General features: G+C 38.1%; 1 protein-coding gene across 3 annotated transcripts in view; it reads right to left on the reverse strand.

The window, feature by feature from the left end:
• Positions 1-23067, reverse strand: part of LOC145443799 (uncharacterized) — a 47227-nt gene that overhangs the window by 18846 nt on the left and 5314 nt on the right. The window contains exons 2-21 of one of the 3 annotated variants that reach the window (XM_080321759.1): positions 22865-22915; positions 22717-22788; positions 21959-22015; positions 20353-20543; positions 18768-18998; positions 17446-17514; positions 15258-15365; positions 13819-13920; positions 12457-12555; positions 11793-11897; positions 11581-11694; positions 10726-10818; positions 9951-10067; positions 9426-9530; positions 7493-7594; positions 6821-6943; positions 6198-6327; positions 3116-3315; positions 1378-1590; positions 502-657 (exon numbers count right to left, since the gene is read on the reverse strand). In XM_080321759.1, coding sequence (XP_080177885.1) covers positions 502-657; positions 1378-1590; positions 3116-3315; positions 6198-6327; positions 6821-6943; positions 7493-7594; positions 9426-9530; positions 9951-10067; positions 10726-10818; positions 11581-11694; positions 11793-11897; positions 12457-12555; positions 13819-13920; positions 15258-15365; positions 17446-17514; positions 18768-18998; positions 20353-20543; positions 21959-22015; positions 22717-22788; positions 22865-22915 — 2438 coding nt within the window. The remainder of the gene's footprint in view (positions 1-501; positions 658-1377; positions 1591-3115; positions 3316-6197; positions 6328-6820; positions 6944-7492; positions 7595-9425; positions 9531-9950; positions 10068-10725; positions 10819-11580; positions 11695-11792; positions 11898-12456; positions 12556-13818; positions 13921-15257; positions 15366-17445; positions 17515-18767; positions 18999-20352; positions 20544-21958; positions 22016-22716; positions 22789-22864; positions 22916-23067) is intronic. The other 2 variants (XM_080321763.1, XM_080321760.1) reach the window with 2 other exon arrangements.

Raw genomic sequence — 23067 nt, forward strand, 5'->3', positions numbered from 1 at the left:
CTTTGAGTATTGAAAGTATACTTACCACTATGAGTCAAATTATCAAATGGAATTGTAGTTTGGATACTATTTTCCATTGGGAAGGCTGCAAACCGCGATTTGTCGTATCACAGCATAATGTAGTACAAAAGCTACACAAGTTGGTGGAAATTACATATCTGTGAAGTCTTGATTAACCCACAGCATTGTCACAAAGTATAATGAAATCGGTATGGTGAAAAATATTCAAATTATATTTATGTGGTATGAAATTGGCATCATTTTATTTGTTGTAGCATCAAAGGTACACATTTCAACTTTCGACACCATTCATACTGTTTGAATATTCCACTCGAATCTTATTACTCTATTCGTAATCAGGTGCTCAGTTACTCAATTTCGCCCAGCCCTATATATAAGTAGACTTGGAAATAGACTTGGAGGCAGAAGTAATCCAAATCTGGAATCTTATTCAATGGCACTAACGATTCAATCACCTGAATGGAGTAACTGTGAGCATACCTCAAGGATCTCAGACTGAAAACCAATGTGCTCGCTGTGTAGTGTTACATGTCCGCTGTCAGTAAACCTTTCATCTTCGTTATTGAGATTTTTCCTCAGGAACGAAAGAAGATACTTATCGCAAGCTAATTCCACAGCCACAGACTGCTTTCGGCTCTAGAACAACAATGCGAGCAACGATTGAAATTGAGACACATCACAAACTTTCTGGACTACACAAAGAAGAATTATGAGCGAGTATTGTTGTTGGTTAATAGTTCAGTGGAGGATTTCACTTTCAAACACGATATAAATGAAGACAGGCAGCCAGAAGATTTTCTTCAAAAATGAGAGAAATTTTTCCACCAAAGAAGGTCAACTAATCAACTGTACGGCCGTTATGTAGGGTTACCATACGTCCTCCTTTTTACAGTTTTTGAAAAACTGTATTTCGGGAGTTGAGCCGGAAAGTTAACCTTTTTTAGTTTTATTTTTAGTCAACCAACCACAATTTCGTGGTAAATTTACCATTTTTTCCGGATTTTACTCCAGTATTGTATATCTGAAAATTTTCAAAAAGTGTCCCGACACCGAAATGGGGTAACCCTACCATTATGTCCTCGTGTCAGATGGTTAGGTCTGTGTGTTATGAATAAAAATACAAAATGTGATACAATGGAAAGATAGGAAGGTATCGAAACGGCTTGGAGTAGTCTTTGAAATCAGAAACTCCCGAGATCTATTAAAATGACCTTGAACTCTTTAAAAAGCAAGCAGATTTACCAAAAAATTGTTCAGAAGAAGTGGAAATAGGCATAACCTAACTGAGTAGTCCCCAAAAAAAGAAGTAATCTGTCAATAATCACCTCTGATTAAAATTATGTCGTTATTACATACCTTGATTTTTTCGAATTCAGCTACTTTTTCCGATACTCTTTCCTTCACACCGCACACCAAGCATGTATTGTCCTGCCATTTAACCCTCAATTCGCTGTCGTCAATATCGGTTTTATCAATAGTAGTATTGGGATGAAACTGCACCACGTGGGAGTCGAAGTTACCAAAGAAGCTTTGCAACTTGGCGTCGACCGTGCTCTGCCAGGATCTGGGCTGCAAAAAATCAAGTTCACGATATCACAATTCAATTCAAATCTGTATTCTGTGATGGTAATCGATATCGTGAGAGATTGGGAAGATCGGCATACTGCAGCTAGTACTGTGTCTTGTAGCCCCAGCATCGATTCATTAGTCGCTGAAAAGCGCTGTCGTGCGAAGCTCATAGTTCAAAATAATATGAAAGTGATGGTCATGATGTGTTGTTGTTGAATTTGTATTTATTTAATAAAATATTACTTCTTTGGTTGGAAGTATCTCCGTCGCCCATGTTAGAGAGCACAGTAACGTTAAAAAAAACGTGGATCGATTCGGTTTATTAGCAATTTTTATCAGTTCAATACACCACAAAAATTGCGATACAATGAAAAGAGAGGAAGGAGTCAGAACGACTTGGCGTAGTCTTTGGAATCAGACACATAGTGGCCTAGTGCCTAGGCGATGTAAAGAGCAGGTGGTTGAAAGTGTGGCTTATTTTGTCTCGATATTGCATTCTTGCGACCTGCGACCTCTCTGAAATTTGAAAAGTGGACCGCCAACCAGTTCTGAGCTGGAGACATCTCATCTAAGGGGTAATGAGAGAAGTAAAACATTGCTTTAGAAATTTAGAATGCTTTTTGACATAGAATAGAGCTAATGGCTACTACTTTCGGCTCATCCAATATCACAATGCAAAAAAAAATTTGTGCAATTCAAGCAGTACAATTTAGTGACATTTTGACTTTATAATTGGATCTGCATATGTAATTAGGATATCTTTCATAAGAAACCCAAGTTGGCGGATTTAACATGACTTTCCTTTGCAGAAACAACAACAGAACGATGCATAGAAGGCGTAATATCAAAAATGCAACGGAAAATATCTCATAAATTAAAGTTCCAATTCTTCTTCACCGGTTCACAGATTTTGTTTTAAGAAAGGTAGAGGAACAGTGCATTGCACAGACTTGTACAAACTAATGAATTTTCAAAATGCGCTACTAGAACTCGAACTAGAACTACTCACTTTTGAAAACTCTCAACTAGAACTAGAATTAGAACTAACGACCTTTGAAAATCGGCAATCAACCCACTGAAACACACCTAACACAATTTAATTCCAAAGCAACTCAATTAATTGTTATCTTATCGGGGTCGGAACGGTTTTTCGCATGAACAACGGTACAAGTTTGGATGGGAGGGGTTTCGATACTCATAACCCGCCCCCTGGCTACACCACTGTTAATAGTGATGATTCTAGAGCCAGCAATAGCTGCACAAACGTCAGAACAACGGTATCTTGATTCATGCAAAACGAAGGCATATATTTTCTAGTTGTTGGCAGCAAGAACTAGAAATACTCACTTTTCAAAATCCGAAACTACAACTAGACCTAAAACTTCTTAGAAGAACAGCTGTTCGTGGACCGCCAACAAACTACGTTGGTACTTTCTACAAGTCTGGAACTGCTCTATGTAACTAATTGTACCGTCGAAACTTTACAGCCATGATACATCCTGGGCTTGTTTACAAATGTACTCACATCATTGGCTTGTCCAACAACTGTAACCGAACGTTCCGTTTCTTCGATCAAAGATGACTCATTGGAACCAAACAATCTGTCAAATTGCTTCATAAACTGCTCAGAACGTTTGATAAAGTCTAGCAAGTCCACAGAGGGCGCTTGCCATTGGTACAAAACAGCCTGCTGATTTGCGGCACAGTCGGAGACTGAGGAGGTTTCTGTAAACAAATAGGATGCGATTGGTTGACATCCACCAATTTTTGATAATATCTTGGAACACACAGGCTCCTTTCTCATTTTACAGACTGCTTAAAGCAGTGATAGAGATATTATACGAATTTTGTAAGCCAGTGACGTCATATTTGGTGATACAACTGCTGATATATAAAGTTCTTTAAAAATCTCTCCTATATGCTTACTAGGGATGGTGTGAACCTCTGAAAGGTTCAGGCTCGTGTGAACGCGAACCTTTTTGAAAGGTTCCGTTTGAACGCGAACGAGAACCTCATCACGTGACGTCATATTGCTGATTCCAACCCTACATTTCAGTGAAGTAATAGCCTATATTAATGTACACGATGCCTGGCGACAGCTAGGGCCACATAATGCCACAATGCTGAAGTACATACGAACATTTTAAACGTCACCAAATGCATCAACTTTGCCAACAATTGCGACGAGGACTTGCAAGGGAATATAAGCTAACGGTCTAGGCCAGACCGGACAATGAATTCGGTGTTTGAGTATTTCTACGTTGACGTTGTGCAGATTGTAAAAGGGGTTTCTAGACTTGCTACGGATATTAACCTATTAACAAGTTAGAGAGTAGTAGCCAACACCCCAAACCCACGGATTTGGTTTTCATGATAAAATAAACGTATGAAATCAAAATTGACTCCGTACGCCTGGATATTTTTTTTACATCAAACAACGATATCAATCTCATTAATTGGTTGAATAAGCATCATTCGCGAACTACCGACATGTAGTGTAGGCTATTTCGCTCTTGATGTTGTGTGATTGATTGCGGGTCAACCTCACTGCAGAGAGTCACTACATATTCGAGCAAACTTTTGTATCAAAGCAGGCAAAATTTTGGTCAAGGTGCATACTCGTCTAGTGTTTGATTTAGTTTTATGTTGCCAGCGCCATGCATGGTGTCACCCGCAGTTGAAATGCAATAAATTTCAACCAAACATGTTATAATGAAGTGAAAATTGTGATATATGAAAAAGGTTGACAGTGCAGAACCTATCAAGGTTCGTTTGTGAACGTGAACCTCTAAATTTCCGAGGTTCACACACAGAACGCGAATCTCATGTTCACACCATCCCTTATGCTTACCTCTTACAAGTGTCGGCTGAAAATATCCAGGTTCATTTCAATATGACTATATTTTTCAATTATAAACCAATTCTAATTTGGAATAGGTTCAATAAATAAGAATCAGTTTGATCTTAATATCTGTATTTACGAGTCAGGCCATCATGGTTAGGGCTGGTCACAATGATTCTCTCGATTAGTGAGAGATGATTCAGTCAAATACTGAAATTATGTACTCCTTGCCACAAGGGGTAATTTATCAGCGAAAATCATAGTATCAATAGTATTATGAGAGCTTTGAAACCTCGAATAGACATATCACAGAATACGAAACATGTCGTACAAAGTTACACATATTAGTGGAAATGACATATCTGTGAAGAAGTCATCAACCCACAACATCGCCATAAAACGCAATGGTTTTAAAAATACCAAATTATCTTAAATGTGATGCAGAAGTGGCATTATATTCTTGGTGGTTGCATAAAAGGTACATATTTCAACTCCTCTTCGTCGTTCATGCTGTTATGATGCCATAACGAATGATAATCGAATACTTGAAGCCAATGTTCCCTCTAAGCTGCGCACGTGCGCAAATGCGCAGTGCTTAGACCAGGGGTGTCAAACATACGGCCCGCGGGTCGCATCTGGCCCGACAGACGATTTCATCCGGCCCGCGAAGCAATTCTGAGTAGATCTAAAAATTGTTATATTTTTCAGCGTATTTGTTACAAATGTTGAGTTTTTTTTGCAGGAAATACTTCCATGTTCATAGGCACCATTGTAAACACCCGACTACGGTGCTGTGGTTCCACTCCAGTTACCACTAGTAACAAGTCAGTGAAATTTACATCCAATTTCAAGAAGGCCAAAAGTGCACACTAAGTTCAGAGTTTTCTACAAATATGGACCAAAAGGTACTTATTCACAGAAGCGAAAACGCCAATGCGGAACAGTTATATGCAGTTTACCTGGAAAATATATTAGTTGCGCAAATATATAATTGAAATATCCGTGGTCGCACTGCTGTGTTACTTTAGACCCAATAGATCCCCAGACACGAGAGATACCGGACTTGTGGTTTAATAATAATTAACCAAATTCCAACGTCCGCGTTTCCAACCAAGTATCTTTTATTCCTCACATATGCCGAGTTAACGCCATATTACGACTAAATCAAAGGGAGCAAAGAATATGCCAACTTATACATCATCGTTATGGCCACTGTTTCAGCGGTTCTTTTTGCCAATTCCATTGTTCGCGAATAAAGGTGTTGTGACTTGCTCCTTTATAAACGCTATGACCCATGTATCATCTATATACGAATTTATGGTATTCAAGTGAAAAGCAAGAGCACAATGAGGTAACACTTTGGAATCAGTTGACTGGTCCGGCCCGCGAGTGATTTGAAGGCTTGAATCCGGCCCGCGATGCAATCTGAGTTTGACACCCCTGGCTTAGACGGTCTCTGCGCACTGAAAACCAAGTTGCACACAAAAAATCCAAAGTGATGACCTTTTTTTAGTCGCTGCGCACTGTTGTCCAAGGGTCCGCGCGGTGAGTTGGTGAGTGTGCGCAGACTCATCAAAAATTAGAGGGAACATTGCTTGAAGCCCAATACTATATTCATAATCAAATACCTCAGGTAGCTGATTTTGCCCAGCACTAGTTCTGGTAAGTCGTGGAAACCAGCCCACTCGCAGCAAAGTCAAGAATACGGCGTACCATACACAAGCAAACAACTGTTAACTTTCACAAAAAGAATGCAGACGATTACCAGACCGACGATCATCTTCGTCACCATTGAGACTCAACACAGACCCTGGCTCGTTGATTGAAGCTAAACTGGCCATGGAGTCATGTCTTGGAATTCTGTTTCCCCTAACCTGATACTGCTGGCATCCGACCTTCAATATAAAAATGAAGCATGAGTTACTCCAACAGAGGTCGACTCATTTCCGTTTGTGATCTGACCAATCTGTGACATGTGGGGTATTCCGATATTCCGATAACAACAATGCATCTGCATCTGTATGTGTAAAATTTTTATTTTCAAATTTCACTTATTCATTGAATAAATGAAGACTAAAAAATCGCCACGCAACAAATTTGGGTCAATTCCTACCAGTAGACGCCGTGAAATCCCTAACTGAAATTAGTTGTATTTGCAGTGGCATACGTGACTTTTTCGAGGCAACCTAAAATTTAATCAGTGGACATATAAAATTTTGGAAAGAAAACCAGCCCATTGTACGATGTATCGACAATCTCTTCCCGGGAGTCGAGGTCCAAGGAAATTACCGCACCAAAATTATTTTGATGTAATCAAAAGTCTTTGTTATGGGTTTTAAAATATTAAATTATTTCTGACAAAACCAAGTACCAAATGGATATACTCACTGTTTCAGCTCTGTACCAATCTACCAGGTTTCGCTTAACCCTTTCAACCATCATTCTTTCGCCAATAATTGTAACGTTCTTCCTTGCGTTGACCCGACCTGGACGGTCAGTTATTATCTCCACCTGTGGTTAATTCTAATCATTTATTTGATAAATTGGTAAATAAGAATTTGCAGGTTGGCATACTAGGTCTCATTTCTGTCTTCGCCAGCTATTTATGTCATTCTACGGATAAAATGATGCCAAATTTTAGTGTGATGTCATTACAGAGAATCTGTTGGACCAAGTCAATGATGTTCTTGCAATAAAAATGCAATGCATCATGCATTTGCACGACTCAATGTGAGCAGCCTACTTCTATAAATTTTTACGTCACCTAATACATGTTTTTATCAGCATGAATTTCGTAATAACACATTTAAAATACACCGAGATCGCAAAAATTTGGCCATAAAAACGACTAATTGGCAACCGTGATCAGACTAATGAAAGATCAAGTTGATCCATCATCATATTTCCAAATACATTAATCTTAAGTATTTTTGCGAAAAGTCAGCCATAGAGATTAATAGTGATAATGCTCAGGTATACAGAATCTAGCTTTGGCGATTACCGTATATCTATTCTAGATCAATTCTTTTAACAATTGGAAAGTTCAACAAGTTGACGTACACGATATTCCGATTGCATCCATATGATATTTCTTCCCTGTCTTCCAATCACTCTTCCCATGTCATATTCATCGATTTTTAGGTCGAGAACGCAAAAGTTGTTCTGAAAATAATAACGACAATCATAGGCAAGAGAAACAACCATTGGTAGATTTGCAGGCGGCCTACGAGCTCTACCATCAATTTTCGTCGAGCTTGATAAGGGGGCAATGAGTTGAATAAGGTTGGGAACCACTCATTCAGACCAAACAAGGTATTGCCAATCTTTGAATCAATTACTGCCTCATTATGGTAACTAAAAACGTTTTACAAAATACCGACATAGTGGTGCAATGGATTCTATCACATTCCGACTTGTGCAAACTACCAGTCTAGATAGTTGACGGTCAACCGACTGCTGACTTTTGGAGTGGTTTTAGATCTAGTTGAAAAGTGACTAGCTCTAATTGAACATTAAAAAATTTAGTAGTCCATCAACTAAAAAACATGTGTCGTCATTTGGCATGAATCGTGATGCCAGTGTTCTGTTGCGTGATATTTTTGCAGCCATTGCTAGGTCAAAGGCATCAATATTAACATAGGTGCAGCCACAGAATGGATTTGGTCTTCGGGGTCGAAAGCCCTTCATAACGGAATATATATTCATTATGCCATTTCGTAATTCAGTAAACGTAGACAAATAGCCTCGCATTATCTCGGAACATAACACATTCCCAAGAAACACCAAAAAAGTTGATAACAAGTGCCACGCGGTTATACTCTCGAATTTCATTGCATATATATGCACGTTAGGGTGGAGTGAAAATGACTTTTTTTCAAATCGAAAAAAGGGGGTTCTTAAATTCTGACAAACGACCTAAAACTTCAATAAGACTTGGTTTTAGGGGATTGTCTCCATTTTCCAGCCGGCAAACCCCAATTTCTGCGACAGGGGGTAAAATTGCCATCTCGACAACCACTGGTCGTATCGTCATGATATATAGGTCAAAAGCTGCCAAAACATCATGTTTCTATCTGTCTTAAGAAGAAAGTTTTCTCTATTGTGAACACAAAACGAGTTACAGCCAAAAAACACTAAAATTTTGAAGCGGGTAAATGGCGGTAGTAACTATGTTACATGTTAGTGTGATTTACACAAGAACAGCTGAATAAATTAATCTCATTATGTGAAAGCTCAGTGGTAAGGGCTGTTACTCGATCTATTTTTAGAACAGGCCCGCGGGCGATTCATCTTGTCCTGGCGGGCTACCTGAGGCCCGTGGGCACAGCATTGGTGACCCCTGATCTAGAATATGGCTCCACCCTAAAACGAATTTATTCCTGGTTCAATAAATACTACGTCTGTTGGAACGGTTACAACAAATCCTTGCCGTGTCGTCATCTATATTGCATGTTACGTCAATGCAATATACGCGAAGGAGTCAAGTTTGTCAGAAAAAGAAATCATACACCTAGCAAAGTACGCAAGCAACTTTCTGGACTCATATTACACGTCAAAAACACCACATAAACACTCGCTCTGCGTTATACCGTCCCATATCAAACTTGCACTGATGTTCATCTGGCAAACTGATCCCATTCCGATAAAATAACATTTTATTAGTTGCTTCAGAATTGAATCTAGTTAGCAGTGTTTTAGTTAAGTTAGTTGCAGATGTTTAAAGTTCGTTAGTTCTAGTAGCAAGTTTTTTGAAAATGTCAGTAGTTCTAGTTCAGGTTGCACATTTTTTTAAATCCAGTAGTTTGTACAAGTGTGATCGCAATAGAAATAGTAGCAAGAACCATTGGACAAAATATAACGGGACAGGAACTCAAAGCTAGGCCAGTAAGCGATCGTAAAGAAACAAAACGAGTGCACTCCTTGTGTTGAAGATAAGATTTCACAAGCAAATCATATTACTAACAATTTCAAACAATATCAAATATTGTCATACATAAGTTTGAAGTTGCTTCACCACTCTTACATGGCCTTCTTTCAAAAGCGCACCATCCCCTTTGATGACAAGTGAGGGAATTTGTTTCTTGAAAGTTAAAGTCACCTGTTAAAGAGACACTACCGGTTATGACTAGGGCTGGGCACAATGAATTGTGTACTTGAACCTTGGTCGAGTATTTATTTTATTAATTCGAGTCAAGCCGTACGAGTCAATTTCTTCCAGTACCTAATTTATACGCCTCTTGCAACTAAGAATTATTTATTCAACGAGAATTATCGTATCGAAAATTCCTTCACCCGACACCATCCAAAACACGTGACAAAAGGACTAGGCATACTCATAAACATAACATTTCTTTGATATAGTGATCAACACCAGTTAATGGTGATCAATGTAAACTAGCAATATTACATTTACGACCGAGTCAAAGGAACATATTTTAAATTCTCCCATTAAAAAGTGATATTTGATAACCAGATTCGGAAAACACTATAGTAACATATAAGGAATGCCAATTATTACCCTGCTGTCGACGTTATTTTTGACGTAGGACCACTCCTTCTGTGAAGCTTTCAAAACCATAGCTTGCAAATCCGTTAGTGGTACCGAGATGGTCTGCATTTCGTTACGCAATCGCCTCTGTCGAAGTGAAAAATTTTCATTGAAAATAACTTGCTTTCTTTCAGAAATCAAGCCTAAATTTCCATGAACGAATCGTAAATGGCATGGTTTTGGCCGACCGGTTGTGTAATTAGAGGGGCAATCTGTTAAGATCAGGACTTTGAGGGAGGAGATCATAAATTTAGCTTATTGTGGAGAATGCTAATCGTCTGATTAAAACTATTAATCGTGGCACATAAACTTGGATGAGATTTCGCCCAGTCATCCGGTGAAACATTTATTCAAGTGAAGTAAGTTGTCACGAATAACAGTTTTGAATCAGACAATTAGCATTCTAGCAAGTAAGCTAACTTTACGATCTCCCTCCGCCCTAGGAGTCAAAGAGCAAATCCAACTTTAAAAATGACCATCACGGGATATTTGACATCGCTGATTTATTCACCCCGCGAGATAGCGTAACGGTGTGTGTCCGGCTTATTGATCGATAGGTCGTGCAGAACTGGCATTGACTTATCTGTCATCGCACAAAAGTTACTTATTTGAACTTCTCACATCAAGAATACTGTTGTGGCGTAATAATGAGTCACACTCGACTCGACTCGATGCAGAATCAAATCACTCAGGTACTAGATTTTGGCCAGCGCTGGTCACAACGGCACACATGAATGGCACTTACTTGTGAATTTTGTGATGGCAATAGTGCCACAGAGCTCCTTACATCCTCCTTCTCGTGTGGGGCGGAACGTATTGAGGTTTTGGATTTGCGGTCCTTAAATAACATATATTAGGCAGTGCTGCTGAGAAGATATAAGAATGTGGCAAAATTTTACATATTAATTCAACTTTGGGGAAGAAAAGTACCTATTTTCACTTTGCAGTATGTTACATAAATATTTCCATATTAATGACGCATGGCTTACATCAGGGGCCGGAGAAAACAGCTTAGGGATTACCCACAAGATCAAGCTTTACAAGGAGATAGAATTGCAACTATCGTAGTACTGGGTCTCGTAATATCGATTCCTTGGTCGATGAAAAGCGTTGTTAGGTATCGTGTTCAGTTCATAGTGTAAAATACAATGAAATTGATGATTATAGTAGGTTTTGTTGTACTTGTATTTCTTTAATAAAACATGATTTCTTTTGTGGTAACTATGCCCGTTGCCCATGTAAAAGTGCTGTTCTGTCGTAAAAGTGTCGCCTATTTTGTCTTGGTATTGTGTTCTTGCTGCCCGAGGCCTCTACAAATTTGAGAGGTGGCCCATGACCCGTTTTGTGTTGGCGAACCCTGGATTACGTGCTTAAAATGAGCATTTTCACAAGAGAAAAAACTTTTTGGGGTACAGAACAATTTAATAACATTTACCTAAATATATTAAAACCCGAGTAAGCCAATAAGTCAACAAAGTTGCGTTTTAGATTACCGTAATGCGAGCCATGGAAGAGTAATAATCTTTGTTCAATTTTTAAGGCCTTTCAAAGTGGAATGAGGCAGAAAAAATTTGACCAGAAACAGTAGCGTATATGATACCCGATAGCTAATCATTTTTTGAATATCTTCGACGGCAGCACGGACCCCTTCTTTAATGCCTTGAACTTTCACTTCACAGCTGTCAGACTTAGTTGAAGGCACCGTGACGGCGACCTGTCATGACAAAGACTTGAAATATAGCCAGGGCAACATTACGTAATGATACAATATAGACCGAACATAGGTAAGCAAGCTCATAGAAAATACTTTACCTTAAAACGTTCTCGCAGTCTTTTAACGTTTCTTCCTTGAGCCCCAATAATGCATCCGTGCAGTTGTTTCTCGACAGGTATTACCTCACATGTGAACTTTGATTCCTACAACACAGCGATCGATTGAGATGAGAGCAATCAAATTTGTACATATAACTAAGTATTGGGTTCAAGTAATACCCTGTTGGAAATATGTATTGACTGATTAAACTAATTCGCGCCACATGACGGTAAACTAATTCTAATCTAAATTGTGAAATGTGTCTATGCTCGAATTTGAATTCCAATCTAATTACTGCTTTTCTAGAAAATGCTACTGGAGAACTGTGTAGCTCGAAACGAACCAAGCTTGGTTTACAGACATCGGCCGTTCTTGATTTGATACGAACTGAACTTAATTTTTTTTGTATCACTATCCAAGTAACAATGTAATTGAATTTTCAAATTTGCGCGTATTCGTCGATATAAAAATATAATCTAGTAACCTGCCGACAATATTTCAATAACTCGGAAGAGACTATATTCATATAAATTTGAGCAATTGGTGCAACCACTGATTGGGGTCATACCGTGTTTATAATTTCATGAGCTTATGATAGAAAGAGTACCAGTATAGTATCAATATTCATTGAACGGGACGTTTTTGGCATAGCGAGTGACTTACCACGTCAGCTACAACTTCGCGTATCATGGTCGCATATATGCCGACTTCGTACGGATGACCAGTAAGTACAATCCGATCCACGTTACGGTCAAAAGCAACCTACAATACAAGAAAAACGGCTAAAATGAAAGAATGACTGATCCAGAGTACTCAAGTTCAATATCTTCCTATCTGTTTGGTATATCGCATTGTACAATGCAGGGTTGTAATGGCTCGAGTCATGAATCGATACGAGTGTACGACTCATGTCATGATGTTTTGGTGACTTGACTTGAGTCATTTTTTTAATGCGTAAAATGACTCAAATCGAGTCAACTTGTGTATAGACTCGACTTGAACTCGAGTCATTGCGGATGACTCGAACCAAGTCATATGACTCGAGACTAAGGCGGCTAAGACAGACATTTCATTGCAACTTCGAAGAATAGTAAAGTCATCACATTATTGGTATTTCGTCCATCAGTCTTGATTCTTGGAAAATAGGGCCAGAAACCATTAGGACTGATGAAAACTACGATATTATGAATGCGAGCCGTTCTATATCTCTCGAGCAGAGTTGAAAAAAAGTGGGTTGCACTGGATTGAACTCAAAACTGAACAGTGAACACTATGACTTGGACTCGAGTCACAACACTATGACTCGGTGGGGTATTGAAAATGTCTCAACTTGACTCGAGTCAAAACTATAAGAGTGAGAATGACTTGTTACTCGGAAACTTTGAATTGCTTACAACCCTGGTACAATGTGTGAATTACTTTTATTGCAGATCTTAACTAGGGGTGGGCAAAATTTGAATCTGAATCTGAAACTTGACTATGTGGTGGACATTGGTTCTTATAGCACAGCGGTTCTCAACTTTGTAAGGACATAACAATTCCAACCAGCAATGTAGAAATGCACTACAATTCAAAAATGATATCCAATGATTATCAATTTAAATACTTGATGGCAAAATTTTGTCAAAACTAAGGTTTTTATTGTAGAAAAATGTCAAATTTTTGATTTTTTTATTGGGAATCGCCCTACTAATGACACTACAGATAAGCACTATTTTTAAAAATATATTCAGTTACCTTGATCGGTGAGTCTTTTACTCATAAAAGTGACACAAGCACATCCCAAAACCACTTGGTACTACACAAAATCCGAAGTGTTAAAAGCAAGTTGTTTTGCCTAAAAAGCCTTAAAATTAGAGTACGGCAAAAAAACATGACCCATTGGATAAGCAGCACAAGTGGACACACCTATTGCTCTTGAAACAAAGAAGTACGGTACTTCGTTACTGAACGGCATTTGCGTCGACTGGCTGAGCAACAATATTGACAAAAATAACGGCATATGTACAGAAACAGTAGAATCACCTTCATCTCAGGAAACTTGGTTTGTTTTTCTCTCAACGATTTCATGACCATCGGTTTCAGCCAGTCTTTCGTAGAGACATATTCGCGCTTCTTTTTGGCTACCTACCACATGAACGATGCCAGCATCATTAAAACCAATTTATTTGAAACAACCAGGGTTGTAATGACTCGAGTCATGACTCGACTCGAGTCAGACTCGAGTCACGATTTTTGATGACTCGACTTGACTCGAGTCATTTTCTCAAAATATGGAAATGACTCGACTCGAGTCAAATTTTATATTGAATCGACTTGGACTCGAGTCATTGCGCATGACTCGAACCAAGTCATATGACTCGAGATTCAGCCGGCCAAGACAGACATTTCATTGTAATTTCGAAGAACAGTAAAGTAACTACTCTATGGGGTTACGTCTATTGGTACTGGTACTTGAAAATGCGACCAGAAACTGTTAAACGTGAGGAAAATTAGTATATTATGCATGCGAACCATTCGATATCACCAAACAGAGTTATAAAAGTGGCTTTAACAAGACTTTAACTGGAAACTGAGCAGTCAACACAATGACTTGGACTCGGACTCGAGTCATAATATCATGACTCGGACACGAACCTCTGCTCGATGACTTGGACTCGGACTTGACTCGGCAGTGAATTGAAAATGACTCGACTTGACTCGAGTCAAAACCGTAAAAGTGAGAATGACTTGTGACTGGGAGCTTTGTGACTTGGTTACAACCCTGCAAACAACGCAAATATTTTGAAGCGTGTGTCAAATATACCTTGAAATTACGTAAAGTGTGGCTATTTTATTTTTTGAACGAAATGACACGAAAAGATTGATAAAACCTAAACTATCACTGTTACACCAAGAACGTGTGAATCAAATAAATATGTATCATCAATATATTTTTATCGGTAAGTTTTTACGTAGTCGGGTACATAATTGATTTCTCTCTCTCTTCCAAACTGTATTCAAATCGACAAGTGCTACCCACAACCATCAACTGTGTCTACATGAAACTCGATATAAGCGTTCAGGGTCAGGTAAGTGTACCGTGGAATATAGCAACAATTCCGGAAATTCCACATGTTTCTGTTTCAAGAAAAATCAAACAGGAGTGGTTTAATCCAGTCGGCAGCATGGATAATATAATGCTGATGTATAGATATTAGATAGGCCTACATATGAAAACTGCGCAACCGTAGTTTTACTTCTCCAAAATCTGAGCAGTGATTCAACTTTCAAATCAATGCAGCTTTATTCAAGTTAAAGTCTACATTTGGCTACTAGTAATCTAGTATTTGACTATCGCAGTATAGTAATATTCTCCAACGAATTTCGTGACCTGTTTTCAGCATTTGAGACAACCTCGAATCATCGGCCGGCATTGCCGAACAAGTTTTTATTTCAAGGTACAAACGAAAAATAGGCTGTACCTCAGACAAAATATCTTCGCTGGTGTTTTGAACGTCTGCTTGTCTGCCCTTGATCACAACTCCACCTGCTACTTTTGAGATCTCCACATTATTGTCATTTTCTGTTTTCTGAATACATTGTATGCAAAATAAAAGTGAAACGTTATTAATTGGATTAGGACTGTATTTATCCAAGTGGTTCCCAACCTTGCAGAATTTTTTGAAAAAAACAAAAAGCGATCATTTTACTTTCATTTCTCTCTGTAAATGCAGATGTGTGAAGTTCAAGCACACGAGGATAAACTGTACCGGTTTGCAATAAAACAAATTGCTGCCTACAGTGCCGGCAGAAAATCTTCAAAAAAAAATCTGCATAAGTTTGTTTCCGACTGAAGCATTGCACGTACGTCATAAGCTACTGTCTGGTAACACTTTACGGCTAGGTCATTGCTCTGCGTGCCTTCTGCTGCATTACACCTTCCTGAATAGAAAGGTCTCAGAAGTCGCACAATATTGTTCAGTTTCACAACATTTCGCCGGCTGTCACAATCTATTTAACTAGAATAATTCAAAAGAACACGCAAACGAAAGAAAAACATCATGTCTCGACTTTGTTAGAGAAGGGATGTTCTGTGATAAAATTACAATGCTACATCTACCACAATGCATGTTGATTACAGTCAAATCAGGATTGGCTTGTCGCATGCGGTTTAGTGGTTAATCATTTAGCCCTCTCATTCATTGCTGACAATGTAACAGCTTTGGGTCACCTTTTAAAAATTTATATACCAAGGGAAACCTCTTTGAAAAGGGCGACTAAGTCCTAACAGTGAGAGGCGCAACTTCCGTTAAAAACATCTGGCCCTCTTCCCCTGCTATGCAGATTAGAGGGTTGGTCGTCAGACCATCTCGTCTTTATCTATATATTTTCTCCTACTTTTTTTTAGTTTCTTTGTATTATGTCAATTGTTTATTCAAGTTTTATGCCAATAATGTACGTACTCAACTTTTGTTCTTTTGTTCGTTCCATTACTCTTTCTTCAACAAAAACAATTTGGCACAGTTTAGCACTTGAGTAGCATAGTTATTACAATAAACAATGGTGTGTAAATTGAGTGTCAGGCAAAATTTAGGCAGGGGTCAGCAGAATTAAGAATTTGTCTAAAGGGGTCCGTGACAGCAAAATGGACGGGAGCCACTGCTATGTAGTATAACAGATCCCTGTTATCGTTCAACCATAAAATGTGTATATCTCGTAACCGAGACACATCCTGTTCTAGAGTAATTTGCCTCTAGTATAAAACTACTGATTCGAGAGAATCAGTAGACTCATTTGCTAGACCTACTTGTAACAACATCTGAAATATATTCGTATGTCTTGCGTCTATCTGCGTCTTAAGAAGATCTCACCAGGATACAGGATTCCAGGTCAAGTAGTCAGCCAGCTAAACCTATAATACTTTGGTTAGCTATACTTCTACTCCCAGGAACTATATACCATGTATTGTTGCAGTAGGAATGGATTCCAGAGCAAAAATTATTACACGAACCAAGATGCAGCGCTGGAACCTTGATTTTTTGTGAGTCATATATGGTGCATGTTTTCAATTGCTGCATTTTGCAACTGGAAGAATGTAAGCACACCTCAATTTGAATACTTGCTGATCTACACTACATACATGGACTAACATCTATTAAAAACTTGGATATATTTCACCACTGCAATTATAATGAAGATGGTGGCGATTGGAACTGGGGTCAATATAATTTGTAAGTATGGTAACCAGCCACATTGAGGCTAGCTATGACCTCAATTGAGAGCAAACGTTTACAATAGAATATGATTCTTTCGAAATCAATTTGAACATGAACATTGAACATATTACAACAAGAAGTAACTTGGACTTGGGAGAATACATCATACCATATGGTCACAAAATATAATTTTGTTGGTAGGCCCAGCATAATGCAAACAGCGTCGCATATGCTAGCTCGTGAGTATTGCATTGGTGCCAGTCAAGATGGAACTGAGCACAAAATTTGGAGAGCTCACTCGCTTTTACAAAGTTCCGATACTATTTAAAGGTATGACTTGGGTTGACTTTGAGACATGAGAATTCTCAGACCACCACACGCAATTTGAAAATACATGTATCAAAAAGCGTTAGTCATGCTATGAATCAAATATGATCGAACTTATTTTACTAACCTTGATGAAATCAACTTCAAGTCTATGTAACAGCTGCAAAGGCATGCGTAAAGTGGTATTGTTCTTCTCCTGAAAGCAAATACACAAAACAGCTTGAATCTTACAATCGGATTAGAGTTTAAAATACATTACTAAGTTGAATTTTGAGTATAGTTAAATTTGTTGTAAAAATTCCATTATTTTATCACCATAGCACTGAGTTACAAGAATGCCCACGTAATCTTAATTTATTTCTGTAGCAGTGCAGTCTTAATGCAACAGACAACTTGATTCGCTAAGTTACCAGTGAATAAAGATGATTTAGAAAATCAACTGTAAATACAATAGCATACATAAGGGAGTAAAATGGCACACATATCCTGGTATTGAAACAATGTCTAGTAACCCTAGGAGTCACAAACTGGAGTAAAATACTTATTACTAGCGAAACTTCATCAGAAATTTTACGGCATTCTTTATGTTTCATGTACATTTCTTTAGACTCCATCTAAACAAGTATATAAAATACTTCCGTTGCACTTAAATATAAAGAAGGAAAAGTACAGATTCCAGTCACTATGCATTGGCAAACATGATGTTGTCTTGTTACAACTGTTTGCCATCTGACAGACAAAAATAACCAAAGTATGTCACCGGTGGGTGACCCCAGTTGAAACAGAATACTCAGGTGGCAGGCATTTACAACATATAAGCTCACGTACCGAATATAAATATTGTCAGTGTCAACAAGATTCAGAACACACATTTACAAATGAAACTTCATAAAAGTAAACATTACTTCGTTCAAATAATGATAGTCACCTTCCAGAAAAATAAACAACAAAGGTCCTCAAGATAACTGACTTTACAGAGTACAGATACTCAAATAAAACGATACAAAATAAGAAGTTGCAGTCCAGTGTCCATGTAGAAAGTAATATCTCATAGGCAAGTGGCTCTCAAACTGAAGTGGTTCTCAAACATTTCAGTTTGCGAACCAATAAAATTACTAGAAATTTTTCAAGTTTTACTGGCTACTCTGTGAAATTGTTAGGCTGTCTAAAAAAACGATGCATAACAAATTTGACTCAAGTCAAACTCGTAGAAGCAAAGTTGTCAAATTCGAATTGAAAAAATAGTATTTATGATGGGAAATCCTATCAACATTTATGTTAGAAATAGACACCGTAAATAAATCCAGCCCTAGTGTGTCTCTTGTCTCAGCATCAGACTCATGCACACCTAGTCCTATTGCAGCTGTATCCGGCCGATATCTTTGAGATTAATCCCGTGAATATCATTATGAAGTCCCATTCATTCAGAGTGACAAAATCCAAGCTTACCTGGTTCTCTTCTCCTTCCAACTGATGTATCTTCTGTTCGACATCTGACAGTCGACCAGTAACCGACATTGTCACTACGCCTTCAACGAGCAAGTGCGAATGCACATCCACAGCCGGATCGTCTTGTTCATTCCCAGGAGAAAACATATCAACCGCGCAAGTACGCACCGTGAATTGAGTGAAAAATTCGCCGAGGATTTTCTCGCATTCCTGGCGCCAATTTCCTGCAGTCTGCAAGATAATCATATGATCTGAATCGATACCAAGTGGTAAGAATGAAAAAAATGAGAAAAAGAATGTTCAGATTCAAAATGCAAGGGTGTGGAACTTGGTGTGTCAGGCTACAAAGTTTCATGGATTTTACATTCAGTGTAGACCAGTGGTTTTCAACCTGTGCAGATGAAAAAAAACTTGTGCAGATGAAAAAAATTGCAGTCGGGATGAGAAACGTGATGCCGATGAAAATCGTGAAAATTTGTTACTTTTACTGCCGTTGAATAATTCAAATAAACGTAACAGGAAATTCAAGTACATGGCTCCCAAACTTTTGTCGTTGCGACGCATTTGTGAAAACTCATTTGACTTACGATGCACCACTTATGTTATCTTTTACGACACTGTTGTATCGCAACAGCTGTAGTGAATTAATATTTACGCACTCTTATTATGACGAAAGCGGGTTTAGTGACAGGCATACACCGTATCAGCACGTCTGGACCTGCGAAACGCAGGAAAAATGACGTAAAATTGACTTTCCGTATTCTTTTCTTAAACAATCATCATTATTTTGTAATAACGGTTAGAATCGCACGAGGCGTGAAGATAGTAGAAAATACCATCATAAAAGGCTCACAGTTTCTGTAAGGCAATTTTTTCTCCCTTTAAGGCAGGGGTTCTTAAAGCAGGCCTATGGGTTGCAACCCGTGAAGCCGGTGAAGGATATAATTTTGGGTTGCAATAATAATGTAATATATATTTAATTTCTTTCCGCTTCACACGATATCTTCTGGATAGTTCCCAGGTCATTTGTATACGATACTACAGCCAATAAGTGACACAGTTAGAAAAGTCTACACTACAATATGACTTGATCAATAAAATGTGCCGACCTTTGTATTACACGTAGTGGTTTGAATTATTAATAAGATTTGTTCGACATTAGTTTCTCCTAAAATGCTGTCGGAAACTGTTGGGATGATTTAGTGTAGGAGTGCGCAACGAGCGAGTGCGGGACTTTGATACATAGGTATTTCGAGTCCAACCTTGACCAAAATTGACCTTCGCTGGTTGGCCAACACCTTCGATATTAATATGTCCCGCCGTTGAAATGTCCGGCGCAGAATAGTCCCGTCCTCGCAATTTGAGTAGCCAGTAGTGCAAAGACAGTACAAATGTGACCGGCAGAAGAAAATAATGCACCCCAATTTGAAATCGTGTGAAGCCAAATTTAGGTTTAGGTAGCGGTCTAAAATGTGCAAGGTGACAATTTGCTATCAGTTTGTGCATATGAAATTTTGTAATTTGTAAAAAAGGGCATGAAGCCGTTAGCACTATACAGAACTACCCAAGCAAATGAATAACTTACTTGACTAACAAAATTGTCTGGCGGCGTAACCGCCACATGATCTGCTGCAATGATCACATTCGCATTTGCCTTTTTCATTTCCAGTTCAAGTCTCCTTAAATCTTCAGGTCTCAACGATATGTACTTCATGATTTTCTTTTGAAACATATCGTCTTTTCCTTCTGGGTGTTGCCATTTAAAAGGTTCCAGCGCTGCAACAAATTTATGTCGCGTTAAAATATATCTCAAAGAAAAGTGCAACACGCATCCTGAAATGTCTCTGGTAATTCTTGACATATTACAAATTTTTAACATCGGGCATAATTTCGCATAAAGCATGTGTGAAGAGTTTATTTAGGACATTGTTTCAACTAAACGGCATAAGTAAAAGTCTTATGATCTTTACTACTGACGGTTTGTAAACAGGGATCCTATCATTTATTCCAGTAATTCAAAGCACTTAGGTAGCTTTCATATGAATTTTGTCCAAGATGAAGATTTGGTCAAAACCGCTGGAAACTATGACATTCTAAAAACTATAACATCAACTGAAAATATTGATGTAAATAGGGTTGTAATCAATAATGATTTTGATGAAGTTTCAATTATAGTCACAACACTAAACAGTACCATGATACTATGAAGAAATATTCTGACAATTTAATTTTGTAGCTCTCAAATACACATATATTTATTTTGGCAAAAAAGCTTCAGAGCATCTTTAATGTAAAAAGGGCTCTCACTCTCAAAATTGGTATGACCCAATGTGAACTGCTGGATACAATAACTAGTTCGAAACATTTTGTGGAAAATAACCCGAGCTAGCGTGATGAGAGTGTTTTAACGGGGAATTGCCGATCTGAAAGTACATGAATTATAACAAGCAAATTATAAATACATTTGACATGGAAACACGTCGCAAACATCACTGGAAAAATTTTAAAGATTTGACAGGTTTTGTTGACTGTTAATTTGCAACGAGAACCCATGGATATATAGAACTATTGTTCTACTATATAATCATTAATCATATTCCCCAACTACAACATTTACTGCGACACCAGTTTTCTTATCCATTATCAGATCACGATTAGGCTTGTTGACTTCATCTTCCATCTCGGAAAATATTGTGAAGCATCTATTTTAGACCAACTGCCACATGCAAGATTGTCAGTATTGCAAAATGCAAAAGTGTTTTAATTGTGCCCATAAAATTGTTAACATATCAATTATAAGATTACTGTCCTTACAAAGCAAACAACCAATAGCCGCCTTATGACATATTGAATAAAAACCTACTCTAACATTTACAAATACTTCGTGAATCCCCCGAAATAGCTGACCCAGTGGTTGGGGCGCGCTGTTGTAGGGTAATTAGCAAATTGAAAGTGCCTTTGCCATATTGATTTCAAAACATCAAAATAAATTTCAGTCAAGTCACTAGATAGTGTGATGGCAAGTTTAAGTTTCATTCAACAGAAAATTTAGCATTGCGAGGACAAGTTGCCATTAAAAATTCGATATTTTGAAAAATCAATCATCAGGATTCTGTTGAAGGATGAAATATGCTGCAGCATTGGCTGAAAACATTGATTTCTCCTGACAAAATATACTACCACTACATTACCCGTTCTTTCCGTAGCTGTAGCGCCTTTGTTTGAAGATGCCTTTTTATCATGATTACCTGAACAAACAGATATGACCCATATCTTAGACACCTTCACTGATACAGTAAATCTGGTTATGAGATTGAACATAGCTACAAACGCATGTACTTTCAAGTACAGAATGCATAAGTGGAATATGAAAAATCAAACAATACCAGGTATGTTGCAAGTGATATAATTGATAAAAATGGGGTGTATGAGCTCTGCATCATACAATCCCTATGATGATTATTATCATTTGACCACCATATTGTTATACATTCATAAGCTGTATTTAGTCAGATTACACCATTAACATATGCTTTGAAGCTAGCAATTATATTGGCACAATAATACCATAGTAGATTGTGCTTGATAATATCAAGATCGAGATGTATCCTGTAAGGGTGATAAACTTCAATTCGGATTTCAGGATATGTGGTAGAGTATTTAGATCCATGTAATTGCCCACAGTGAATCTGGCCCAAAACCAGACCTTATATATGTCATATATTTATATATAGTTGCAGCAAATAGTAACGGAGACATACTCAATCGGCGAACAAACAATGCTGTGTAGTGACCTATCATTGTATCAACACACTGTCTGGATGTTGACAGAGCTATGCTAACTTTCCCTGGTGTTAAGGCAGTTATGGTCGCTACTAGGGCTATTCACCAATATAGAACAAAAATCAATAAAATAAATAACGGTACGTGGAGAAATAGGATATCATACCGGATTGGTTCTTTTCTTGTAGAGAGCAGGGAACGGCTTCTGGATTTGCCTGTTCCGTACTACCTCCACTTTCTATTTTCGAAGCAAACACACACACACCATTAGTAAATGAGTTATGTGACATTTGCTAGAGATGGAAAAATCATACCCTTACTCCTTAGAGAAGTCTTCATTCCATCCCCAGAAGCCCGCTGGTGTTCTATGAAGCGAAATGAAATGTCATCGTTCTCCCAGACATACCGTAGTCAAAATGAAATAAAGGACCATACTGAGTCAATCTATATGTAATCAAAAGGAAGTGTGCTGAGTGTGCTAATGTCTATTTGCTTTTCATCCAAGACGGTAAAGATT

Source organism: Botryllus schlosseri, chromosome 7 (genome assembly GCF_051294905.1).
Source record: "Botryllus schlosseri isolate E-star chromosome 7, Bs_hap1, whole genome shotgun sequence".
Classification (NCBI taxonomy): Eukaryota; Metazoa; Chordata; class Ascidiacea; order Stolidobranchia; family Styelidae; genus Botryllus; species Botryllus schlosseri.